This window comes from Peromyscus californicus, unplaced genomic scaffold (genome assembly GCF_007827085.1).
Source record: "Peromyscus californicus insignis strain IS unplaced genomic scaffold, ASM782708v3 Scaffold_7__1_contigs__length_154581171, whole genome shotgun sequence".
Classification (NCBI taxonomy): Eukaryota; Metazoa; Chordata; class Mammalia; order Rodentia; family Cricetidae; genus Peromyscus; species Peromyscus californicus.
Window position 1 is genome coordinate 61,132,123 of NW_026294595.1, and position 12,952 is coordinate 61,145,074.

A 12,952-nucleotide genomic window follows, 5' to 3' on the forward strand; every position below is an offset into this window, starting at 1 on the left:
GTTTAGTTGGTGAGAGGACAAATATGAACTAAGATATTATAGTACTTCTTATAAATAAGGAAATATCTGTTATTTCATAACTTAAAGTATTTCATAATTTCAACATAATTATCATTTCAAATATTAGTGATTTCATGGGAAGCATATCTTTCATACCTCTTTTACACGCTCTAACACACTCTCTTTTGGTAGTAAAATTATTACTATTTCCCCCACATCCAGTGTACTTAAATTGGCGGCATTTCCTAATGGCTGAATTGAAGTAGAACCTCTTCTCATTGGCTTGACACAGTCCACTGTCTGCTGGACTAAGACACCAGGAAGGGCCGTGGTATTCTAAAAATAAATAAATAAATAGAAATTTTAAAAATCAAGAACATTTGGTAAGCTCTATGCATCGTGAATCTGAGCCTTCTTATTATGTATTCCTTGCAGAATAGCTTTATGGCAAGTCTTCTGAATAAAGCAGAATCCTACAAAGAGTAATACACAACAAAGCCCTAGAGTTTCAATTACCAGAATTCGCTTAAACAAATTGAAATGTCATAATACCATAATCTTTCTCCAATGAACAAAACAGGGCACATTTGATAAAAGGAAGGCCTATGGTTAGTGTTTATGTGAACAAATTAGTTATACACAACCAAAACAAGTCCTACTCATCTTCTGAAACTTCAACTATATATTTACAAATACATATCAATTAGTATATGTGAAATAAATTTTCCATATTTACATAGTAAAGTAAATCACTGGTTTGGAATGGATAGCTTTGTCTATCAATAAGACCAACAAACACTCAAAAACCAAGAATATGCAACAAGAATAATAATGACAATAATATTGATGATAATAATAACTCTAATGTGAAAAATAGTTGGAGCTTAGTAACATTTTTTAAATTTCTTTGGTGATCTCTCCCAGGAAGGGTAAGCTGGTACTTCTCAGCTGTCCAGCTGTTTGATGGTCATAAATGAAGGCTGCAAGTAAGGTGTTGGATGGGGTTGAACTATGGAGGGAGACTTTTAGTGGCTTCGGCAGCTGGTGAGATGTCATACAGCACATGCAGAGGAAGACTTGATAAATGTTCATGGGCAGGAAATACGACTCTGACGAACCCAGTGGCCAACAAAGGCAAGCAGGTTGTGCAGAAAGCAAGCAGCAATCTTTTGGTACATAAACCCTAGATGGAAATAGACTGAAAAAGAAGATAGCTAAGATGAAATAACACAGAAAAGTCTTAATTTGATAAACACATTTTTATCATCTCCTGCCTTCTAGATATATGAGTAGAAATCAGAATGTCTAGACATAATAACTGACATAGTAATTAAGAACCTGGAAAATTAGAGAGAGACTGAGGATAATGGAATAACGTATAAGAAAATTTATAAAGGTAATATGCAAAATGTAAGATTTATGCTCCCAAAGAGAATATTTAGTTTCATTTAGGTCTTTGGCTAAATGCATAAACACTGCTCTTGAAAGAAACCCTTATGATCTCTAAAGCAGTGCTCAGACAGTGTCTAGCTTATATTCTGCTACTGTGCATCCTTGAACATGAATGTGCCCCATCACAAACCTGAGTTAGGGCCGTGTAATAGGAATGGGTTCTAAAGTTTCCACCAGATGCTAGCACTTTCTGTCATGAAGAGCTCGAGAAAGCATTTCCAAAGGTAGAAGAGACATGCTGCTGCTGGGTCCTCCTAGTGTCCAACAACTCCAGTGGGTAGCCTGTGTTTTCTCATTACTCACCAGTTTAGATTTGAATAGTTAGCAACTGCACCTCCTTTGTCTCCTGAACTTCCAAAGCCACCACCCGGGTTCAGAAACAAAAGTGGCAGACTAGAAGCAATTGAATGAAATTGAGAAACAGAGGAATTTGTTACTTGTTTTATGTTTTGTCCCAGCAAGCACTATATATATTTTATGACCAATTGTATATAGAGAATATGTAAGGTATACATCACTTTCACTTGAGTGTTTCCTGTATAAGATGTGTCAGTCCATAGTAAATTGCAGATAATGCATGTTAATGTGTCAGTATCTATAACTGCACCTTTCTTGACAAATGTTAATTACTATGTTTTAATAGCAATGCCCACCCTAAGGCTCCTTATGTCAGGACAGAGAAAAATTTTCACTCTCTGAGAGTAACTCCTTCTCCTTTAGCATATGACCTGATGAAAGTTTAGCTTCATAATCAAAATCTAACATACTTAAAAATGAAGAGAAGCTAATTTGACTATTTGCCCCTAGACTGGAGATAAGAAGGAAGAATGTCACCAGAAAGCAAAAGCCTACATCCCAGGTGAAAACTAGAACCAGAACAGGCATTTCTAGGAGAACACATGTCACAGAGTATATGCCACAGGTATAATAGGCACATAGGCTCTAGCCTCTCTCTTCCTTTGACCATCTAATAATCCAGAAATATTTACTAATGGCCAATGAACTCAGAGGACAGGGGAAATGGGTTTAATGCAACACTGGACAGCAGAAGGCAGGGCTAACGTGAAAGCAGGCAGTTAAGAGCACCGGTGCATCAGAAAAAGCTTGATTTAACCATCCAAGACTTCACATTTCTGCTGCCTGTACACGGTGACTTCTGCATAAGTGTCTAGCACAGTTCCAGGAGCTGAGGTCAGTGTGCAGATGCACACCACACACCTCCTGTTATCACACACTCACTCCACTCGGAGGCATCTTCCCAAGAATGAACAGTGGCAGCTGTTTACTTATCTCATTTTGTTAATCCTGATACCAGTCCCTGTCTACACAAATCCAATACAACATACCTTTGATCACATCAGCAATTGTGTTCCTAATACTAGAAAGAATGCTACTTTCAGAGTGGAGCATAATTTGAAATTTATCACTAAGCACTTTGTATTGTACATAGTAAAATATTAAAATATACAAAACCATTTTCAATTTGGAAGTCTTTTTATAAGGTACTTGTTTTTCCAGGACATAAAACGCAGACGATATTCGAGTGGACTCATTGTTTTTAAGATGATTTTAATGCTGCCTATCGTTTAATTATTTTATCATAAATCACATGTAAAGTAAAGCAGACAGTTTCTGCTGAACATTTGGAGTCTTTGACTGGCATCTACTTAAATTTCCAGAAGTGAGAAATGGAATATTTTTGTACCCCATGAAAAGATAAGTTTGCCTATGTTCAATTAACAAATTTATTCTAGACATAGGTAGAGACTCACCTATTTAAATTCCAGACACTGATATCTACAATAAAAGAAAACACGTTTTGAAGTAGTTGCACATTGTGATTTCTTTGGTCTAGATTATGATTAGTGACAGAAATTTAAGGTAGGATAAAAAGACACTAACCTGGCTGGTTTCTGCTCATGTTCCAAAGGGACTTTAATAGCCAAATGCATTCTATCTTGATCCCGCCATCAATAACAAGATGAGTGGATTCCATCTAGAGGGCTTTTTGGTGGGTTTCGTGGCATATGACCTCCCTTTCCTTTGTTGTTAGAAAACATTACTATCTAGTGTGACTGCTCAAGTACAAGGTGATGGCCCAGGGTCCACTTTTCAAGTAAAATGTTTTATGTAAATTTACTTTAAAATTCAAACAGTAAACTTGGGGCTTGCTTAATGAACTGAAACATTACTGAAATGTCTTATTCCCACCATACTTTCCTGTGTAGCTTCCACTGTATCAAGCAAATTAGTATTTATGAACCACGTCATGACCTGTGAATTTGGTTTTTTCTGAGATTTTTTTGGGGGGTGGGGGAATTGAATAACAAGTCATTTCTTTTTTTCCTATAAGTTGTAGTAAAGAGAAACATAATTTTATTATAATTTTTATAAAAATTTAAATAATACCGAAACATAAAAATATGAAACAAAACACCTGCATAATTCCCTCCCCCAATTAAATTACTATGAATAATTTGGTAAATGTTTTTCTCAGAATCATTTGTATATACAAATATATATTTACATACTACTCTTCATATTATTACTATTCTGAATAACTTGTGAATATATGCTTATATTTTATACAATTATATATCATTTTAAATATATGCATAGTAGTTCATCTGTACTACTAAACATCACAGAATCTAATATGTCTTTGACTTTAAGATGAACTATTTTATGTGCTACTAGTAAGGAAAACCTGACTATATTGTATGCTATCAGTGATAGGCTTCATCATGATTACAATCATGTTAAGAAGTTGAAAATGTGCAACCTAAAAATAGTAAAATATGCTAATTTGTATTACATGCCAAGATAACAAAAAATTCATACATGCATATATACATATAGACCCACATAAGTAAAAATGAAAATTATATATGTTATTCATCAGGCAAAGGACTGAGAAGCTATGCAATAAGTGATATATTTACTATAAATATAGTTTTATCAGGTTGTAAGCTCAGAAGTTTGCTAGGCTAAAGTTCTACAGAGGAAACATTTTGTGTTGAGCTTATTATATGCTTTTGGACTCCTCCAGCAGATACTTACAGTCTTTCAATCATTTGCTCCAAGATGAATTTTTTACAAGTTAAATAAAATTTATTGACAAATTGACAGGGATTTTTTTCTTCTGGATGCTATGATAATGGCCAATTTTTACTGCTGCTCTGTTTTCATATGTTTAATGTTCCTAAATCCTAATGCTCATCACACAATAAAAACAATCGACTAGAGGTAATTCAGTTCCTTAAGGTGGTAAATAAAATGCTGCAGACTGAAACTTGCTCTGGTTGGCATGGACAGGAAGGCCACCATCTCCTCTGATTGACAGAAAACACACATCCATTCACTAGAAAAGCAATCACTGAACCAGCAGAAACTGATACTTCGTTCAACGTGGAAAAGAGGGCAAGGACTGCTGAGAAATTACTTTGAGAATTAGTTTTCTTTCCCTGTGTGTACTAGGCCACTCAGTCGAGGGCAAAATGTAGAGGTTGTGCAGCCAGGAAATTTGAGATTGAAAGGTCATAGGAAGAGACTGTAAGAAATCTTTCCTGGACAGGAAAGCCTATACAGATTAGAAAGGAAAGAGAGAAACTAAGTATTTGTTTGCTTTTGTCTAGAGGTTGGCTAATCCATACTCAGAGTTCACTAAGGTATCTATACTCAAGAATTTTTCTTAATAATACAGAAAGCAAAAAGGCATTAGACAATAACAACTATGAAATTCTTCATGAATATATTTTTTTCAATTAAGTGTTTTTATTAGGAAATATATGTTTGGAAAAAATATACTTACAATCAGTACCATCATACGAGGGTTAGTATTTTCATCTTAAATTACTGTGCAGAGGGGCTGGAGAGATGGCTCAGCAGTTAAGAGCACCTACTGCTCTTACAGAGGACCCACATGGCCATTTATCTGTACTTCAGATCCAGGAACTGATACTGGCTGCCTCTGGGAACGCGGACATGAGATGCAGACATCCATGCTGCAAAACTCCCATACATATACAATAAAAGTAAATAAACTTAAAAATGTTATAGTGAGAACCCTGATAGGAAAGGCTATAGATCATGATTGCTGACACAAAACATGTGTATCATAGACCTTTGTCTGTGCAGCTGACCATTTATTGTCTTCGCCTTGTTGAATATGTTGGTTAGCTTTAATAGAAGAATGGGATTTTAACAATCAGAGAAACGATAGAATATGGGCGAGAGCACAAAAATCAGAATATTTCCAGTTTGTCTGGAGGAGTATTTTAGAAAGTCTAGACTCATTAAAGAACAGAACACAACAAACGGAATGGTAGAGTGTAAAACTGGAAAAGCAGATTTAGAATATATATATAGAACTATAACAACTGAGGAAATCCAGAAGGGAGAAAGGTGGCCTTCCCCAGGGAAGACTTGACAACAAGCACATTTACCCTGTGAGTTGTGTCACTGTAAGAACTCATCACTGGCCAGGCGGTGGTGGCACATGCCTTTAATCCCAGCACTCGGGAGGCAGAGCCAGGCAGATCTCTGTGAGTTTCGAGGCCAGCCTGGACTACAGAGCGAGATTCAGGACAGGCACCAAAACTACACAGAAAAACCCTGTCTTGAAAAAACCAAGAATAAAAATTTAAAAAAAAAAACAAACTCATCACTGAAGCCTTCTCCTACCTGGCAATTGCATCTCCAAAGAACAAAAGCACCCTCATATTTTCATTCTTCCATTTCCAAATTCTATTACAATCCCCATCAGCCAGGTACACAAATTTATAAATTTCACCTAAACTAGAAAGCACACAAATCTATACCTCAGGTCATAAAGGTAGACAGGTGTTTTAAGCCTCCAATGATCACAAATAAAATCCAGAGGCACCAAAGATGAAATTTTATTTCGTTAAGTATGCTGGGATTTTGCAAGCACTGTGTGTTAATTCAGATAACTATAATGAATTAAGATTCTTCAATCCAAGGTTACAACTTTAGTTGTATTAAAACCATAATAAAATATGCATTAACAATATCTTTGAGCTACTTCTTTTATGTCTATGTATCTTAGGTGAATCTGGGTCAGCGTCATCATCACCAAAACCAGTCTTAAAATCAATATTCTTGTTAATGGCAACACAGGATGAAGAGTTTTACATGCTATTATAGTATTTTTAAATATTTTATGACATATTGCATTCCACATGGAGCAAAGAAAGAACTGGATGCTAAGAAAAACCACACACTTTTTTTCAAGGGTACAAAACAAGTCAGGAAATTACAGAACTGGAGTTAAACTCAGATTCCACTCATAAAGTCAATGTTCTTGCCCACGATGAGACATCACTCTAAAGCTAAGTAGAAAATACTTCTAGACTTCCTGGGCAAATATTACAATAATTTTATCAGATAAAGTTTATGAAACTTCATTATTTCTAATCTCCAAATCCCTTCTTTCTATCAGTCTCCAATCAAAACAATCTAAATGTGCCTCATGCACCATCACATGTATGAATCAGTGTTCATCAAGTCTGAACAGGAGGAAGGTACCTGACTGAAACAAAAACCTTAATAAGGGGGGCTGGAAACCAGCCTTGGGGGTAACAGTGGTGAGCCAAATAGCTCTCCAACATCTGAAGGCAGGAATCATTAGGTTGGCGTGTTCAACCTGGCCTCATTCTAGAAATCACAAAACACAGCCTAGGCCTTTGTCTCTGTGATCAGATGCATACCAGTGAGTAAGCTCCTGGCATTCATATAATTGAAAACTGGGAACACAGCCCTGTGGTGTTGTGAAAGGTAGAGTTGGGGGCTCTTTCATGGGTGCTTCTCACTTCATTTTTGCAGAGATCATCCAATCTTTAAAGAGAAAAATGACACTCGAGAACTAAGACTTAGATCTTTCTAAACTAATTCTTATTCCTAGTCTATCTTCTTACTGTCAATACAAAATTCATATTCCAATATGGATTCTCCTACTGTTTTGAGAAAAAGAAATCTTAACAAATTAACAGTGCTAGTTAGTAGTTTGGTCTGTAGTAATCTGCAACTATTTTTTGTTGTAGCTTTATAATTGTCACACACTTAAATTTCTATTATTTTATTCAATACAAACGTCATTTAAACTAATTTGGTTGACACAGTGAAATTGTCCATTTTATCTCTTGTAAAAGTATCTGTTGATGTTTGAGAAACATTTCTCTGGAGGGCTCTGCTGTCTGGGACAACCATTATCTTTGATTAGACTCAAAACTGTCTGTGAAGAGATTTGCCAGGTAGGTAGGGTGACAGCTGCGATCTTGGCAGAGGAAGTGCCACATTTTTGTTTCTTGCCAGCACTCCTGCCAGGAAGTAGAAGGCCTGATGTGAGCTCTGCTAAAGCTCTCTATTTATGGAAAGCCAACTTGCCAGGGTGTCAGCACAAGCTACCAGATTTACTATGCAGGAATACGTAGGATGAGATATAGTCTATGCTTCTCAGTGAGAATACATTTGAAGGCCACCATACTTGCTTCAAATTGTGTGTGCTTGTTGATGAAATGAGGTTTACGGCACTGTCCACAGCATTCATGATTTTGTGGGATATGCATTTAAATGTGTAACTCTTCAGTTGGTAAGGGGATAGTTTCTTCCCAGAAAATTTACATGATTGCAGTATTCCTCTACATGTAATCAATATCTTCCAAGACAATATACATTCTTTTTATGTATGTGGAGTTTGGCACTAGGTCATAGATAGAGTCAGAAGAGAGTTTCAAGTGGCCACAAGGTCTTCTTTGTTATAGCTAGTCATTCTCCCTGGACCTGGAGGCCGGCCTGAAGCAGTATGGCCCTGGATCAGTACTTAGATGCTCCCTTTCTCATTCAGAGACCAAGTGCTGGAGATTGAGTTAGCAGTAGGCTTTTGAAGTCTAACCAAAGATGAGTTTTTTCAAAATATCATAAAGGTGATATAGTCCCAAGGCAACTGTTAAGAGATGATGTACAGAAGCAAAGTGGGCTATGAACATTTGGAAAATAATTTATTGTTTTCCAAGAACTGTCAAGTCTATCCCAAAGACCCAGAACCAATATTAGTCTTCCTTTCCTAGTTGAGAAGTTTACCAGTTAGACGTAGTAAAAGACTATGCTAACCGTGAATGTTAATATTAAAACTTTATTAATTATAAGTATAAAAAGATCAAGTATACCATCTAACTATTAAATAAACCCAAAGACAACATGTAACAGGAAATACATAGAATGCTATCCAATCCTAAAAATAAAAAATGTGAGTACGTGAATGTAGAAGACGTTCAAAAAAACTTGATAAGTATAATCAGCATTCTTACAACCACCATTTGTTCCTTCTTTTGTAACTGTGGATCACAAAATTAATAAACAAAAAATGTAAATCATCTATCTTATGCTTAACATTGAGACAAATGCTGGAAGAGAGGCAGGCGATAAATGATCACACACAAAACTGTGTAGCATAGTAACTCAAGCAAAGCAAACACATTAAGTGATAGCCATGTTAAATGAATCTGATTGGGTAGCCAGAGGAAAGGCAGAGGAGGGAGACTTCAGTACAGTATTGAATCCATAGACAAGAAGATGAGCAGGCCAGTGAATACCAGCTGGGGAAAAAAATGCATAGAATATTCTGTGCAATGAACATGGATAACTTGTTCATTGAATAATTTCAGTGGACAGAAAGTCTTATATTTAAAAGCTGGTTTTTAAAAGTCTGGAATAGGTAAAAAGCTAACAGAAAAATGTTGACAGATTATTCAAACTAAATAATGAGGCTAAATTAAAACAAGCAAAGAATGTGTCATGTACACATTTCTACCTGTTACATACACAGAAGCTCTTCTTTAAAGAACATTTTAAAAGACATTAAGAAAAATTATTACTTTATGAGATGAAGTGCCTGAAATTCATCAAATATCTATATTTTAACATATCCTCAAATAATAAAATCATTATTTTTAAAAAGATAATTCTAACATGCATCCACTTCTATTGTTACCTTAATATATTCATAAAATAATAATAAAAATAAGATTCTTACCCCAGTGGCTGGTCACTTTGGTAGACTGGGGAGTCAAAGTGGTATTTACAGTATTGAGATCAGATGTGTAGTCACCCGTCTGTAACTCATTCACTGGGGAAAAAACAACATAAGCAATTACAGTCTGAAAACACAACAGAATTTCATATCTTTATACACAAGCAAATGCAGCTATTGGCTTAAGAGCAGCAGATGTTGCAATTTAGTCCCCTGCTGCTCTAAATTAGCAAACAAGGAATTTTAAATACATGTGCAAGTTAAGATTTCCATTAGTAATTTTGTAGCTAGTGACCAAAATCCTGCAACAGTTAATGCATAAGGTTTCCTTTTCTTATTTTTATGAGTAATCATTAACCCTCATATTTTTTAAGAATAAGAGATTTCAGCAGTCCTACCATTTTGCTGAATGTATACTGCAGTACTCTGAGGGAAGAAAGTTAACTATTATATCTGAGAATATTATGAGATTTAAAGTAACTGTAGAGATGTGCTAATTATCTGTATGTATTTTTAACACAATTGGGAATTTCTTTCAGACTTCCTATCTGTTTGTGCAGCTTAAACAGAATCTGGGTACATTCTCAAAGAGTCCTCATTTTAAATGACCCCTCTTAATAGACCCAAATGAGATGAGAAGTGAACTCACCTGGATCCTCACAGGTCTTCTTACATGCATCCAAAGTTTCGAAGTTGTTGAGGTTGCCTAGGCACCCGCCATACTTGAATTGTTCACACTGTTTTGACTGGTTGTTATAAAAATACCTAGTAATGAGGCTGCGGCAGATTCCAGGGTCCTCTTCTAAGAAGCAGAAATCTGGCTTTTCTAGAAATGGCAAAAAAAAATCAGAAAGAAATATTCTTCTTTTGTTATTATCATTTAGTTATTTTAATGACATTTATAATTAACTTATTTGGAAGACAAACTTAAAACCAATTTTAAAAGTTTAAAAGCTAAACCAGAAGATAATTGTTATCTCATTAAAAACAAATAAAATGACTTTATTAAAAACTGAACCATTAACTAACCATTTGGGTACTTGGAATAAGGAAAAATGAAACTAAGTCTTATATTTTTTATCTGGTATTGCAGTTCTAAATTTCTTATATTAGATAACAGGGAATTATTATCAACATTTTTATAAACCAATAAAATAAAGGATAGTGGGTTATTTGATATATGATGACCTTGCTTTAGAAGTACAAATATTATGGTAAGTTTTACTTTAATAATTCTACTAAGTTCAATGCACTGATATTAAAGAAAGGTCTACTGAAGTGTTGAGAATCATTAGGGAAGGAGTACTGTATTAGTTCATTAAGAATGCTATAGAGGTTTTAAACATTGGAAAGGATCCTAGAGGTGCGGAAGTTGCCTTGGCTATTCTTGGAGTTCCTGAATTCTTATGCTGGAATTGATATCTGTACTCAGTATGGCATCCTCCACTGTTGGGTCTCTCCCGCCCTCCCCACCCTCTCTTTTCTTCTTCTTCCAAGCGTTGGACTGAACCAACAATGTAGAGGCAGAAAGGAAATACATGTTCGGGGATTAGAAGGGCTTTTGCAAAGTCTAATACCCTTCCTTTGATCATGTTCCAAAGCAGGCTGAACACAGCTGTCGCAAAATTTGTGGTATTGTGACCTACATTGCAATCTCTATCTACGTGCATATTGTGAAGAGAATTGAGTTAGTTTTCAAATGTATTATGCTCAAACGTCTTACAGCACTTGATATTTTGGACAAAGTTCCAGTTCCTCTGTTTTCTCCTATAACTATATTTCTGTGGTAGCAAAATGAACTGATACCCTCCCATGTCTTAAAGCAACTTGTTGTTTTTTAAATATATATAGATCAGGAAGTCGGTACTCACAAGTGCTCTACTATCAAAAGCGTATGCATTCATGTACTTCAGATACAGAGCCCAGAGTCCCCTAAGTTGGAAGTGACCTGAAAGCCTCCTTCCTGAGGACTAGTTCTCATAGTACCAGAAGGCACCATTCAAGCTTCCAAAGGAGTGAGGTGACCAACAGTCCTACCCAGCTATAACAACTATAAACAAAAATGACCAGAAGGACACAGAGTGCAGTAGTGGTACACATATCTTGACAGTAACCAACAACTCTATAATTGTACTTAAGACCCCACTAAACAAGAGAGAAATCATGCCTGATTCCAGAAACCTAGCCAACTACCCAGGGATAATGAAGTCATGGATCTTAGATGAGAACCTAAGATCACCACTAAATCTGCATAATCCCTAACTACATTCTCAATATTCACAGATAAGTATCATCCTCATCCTGCACCAAGAAAACTTCTATTTGAGACAGGAGACACAGAAACCCACACCTAATTGAAATGCAAATTATGAAGATCAATCCAAACTGATACATCTATAACACAAGTCCTGCACCTAAGGCTAAGGGATCATTGTGGAAGAGTGGGCAGAATGAATGCAAGATCCAAGGGAACGGAGAGTTTGCTGTAAGATTGTGGCTCCTAGAAAGTCAGAAACTACACGGATAAAGTCTCACCAACATGAGCTGAACAAGAACAATGACAACAGACATGCTAAACATGAACTGGGGGGGAGGGGGCAAGACCGTGAGTGCTCAACCCTACACAAAGAACTACAGGCAACTGAGGAAAGCTGAGAGTCGGAGATATAGTCCCCAGGAAAGAGCCTACTAACTAGCTATCCAATGCCAAATAGTCGGCCCTGAAAACACATGTGTGTGTGTGTATGTATGTATATATGTATCCGGTAGATCTTTTGAATATTCCCTCCTATGCAATGATTCTCCTCAGTCACCTCTCCACTACATAGTCTTGGGTGATAACAATGCCACTTTCTACTCTTAGATGACGCTTCTAAGACTCCATGACTGAGACCATGCTGTAAGTTGCATTCAGCATGATGCTCACCAAGTCTAGCCATGTTGTGGCAAGTAACAAGATTTCCTTCTTTTCCACAGCTGAATAGTTTCACACTGTGTGGAATATGACACATTTTCTTCATCCCTTTATTCACAGATTGAACTTCAGTTTATTCAATAATCTTGCAGAATAATAATTCAATGAATGGCATGTGCAACCTATTGATTTCCCTTCTCGTTGATATGTACTGAGTAGTGGGGTTGATTACAATACTAAATGATAATTCAATTTTTGATTTAAAATTTTGATGAGGAGCATCCATATGGTTTTTCCTAATTGCTGTATGGATTTAACAGGAATGAAATGACAGCTCATTTGAGTTTGGATTTGTGTTTCTTTGATGGCTAATGTTGTATAATCATTTCCTGTCATATTCCTGTCCTTTAGCATGAGTGTCACTATGATATGTAATTGTGTCATATATATGAAATGGGAAAAACAGTTCTGTAAATTTTAATATTTTAAGGGGAAAACACATACATTCAATTCTCATTTTGATTAATTTTAGGACA

At 36.0% G+C, this 12,952-nt stretch overlaps 1 protein-coding gene across 3 annotated transcripts in view; it reads right to left on the minus strand.

The window, feature by feature from the left end:
- Positions 1-12,952, minus strand: part of Tfpi (tissue factor pathway inhibitor) — a 39,193-nt gene that overhangs the window by 1,388 nt on the left and 24,853 nt on the right. For 2 of the 3 annotated variants that reach the window (XM_052725041.1, XM_052725040.1), the window contains exons 6-8: positions 10,152-10,328; positions 9,506-9,598; positions 157-336 (exon numbers count right to left, since the gene is read on the minus strand). In XM_052725041.1, coding sequence (XP_052581001.1) covers positions 157-336; positions 9,506-9,598; positions 10,152-10,328 — 450 coding nt within the window. Of the gene's footprint in view, positions 1-156; positions 337-8,585; positions 8,808-9,505; positions 9,599-10,151; positions 10,329-12,952 lie in introns of those variants that run through there. The other variant, XM_052725042.1, reaches the window with a different exon arrangement.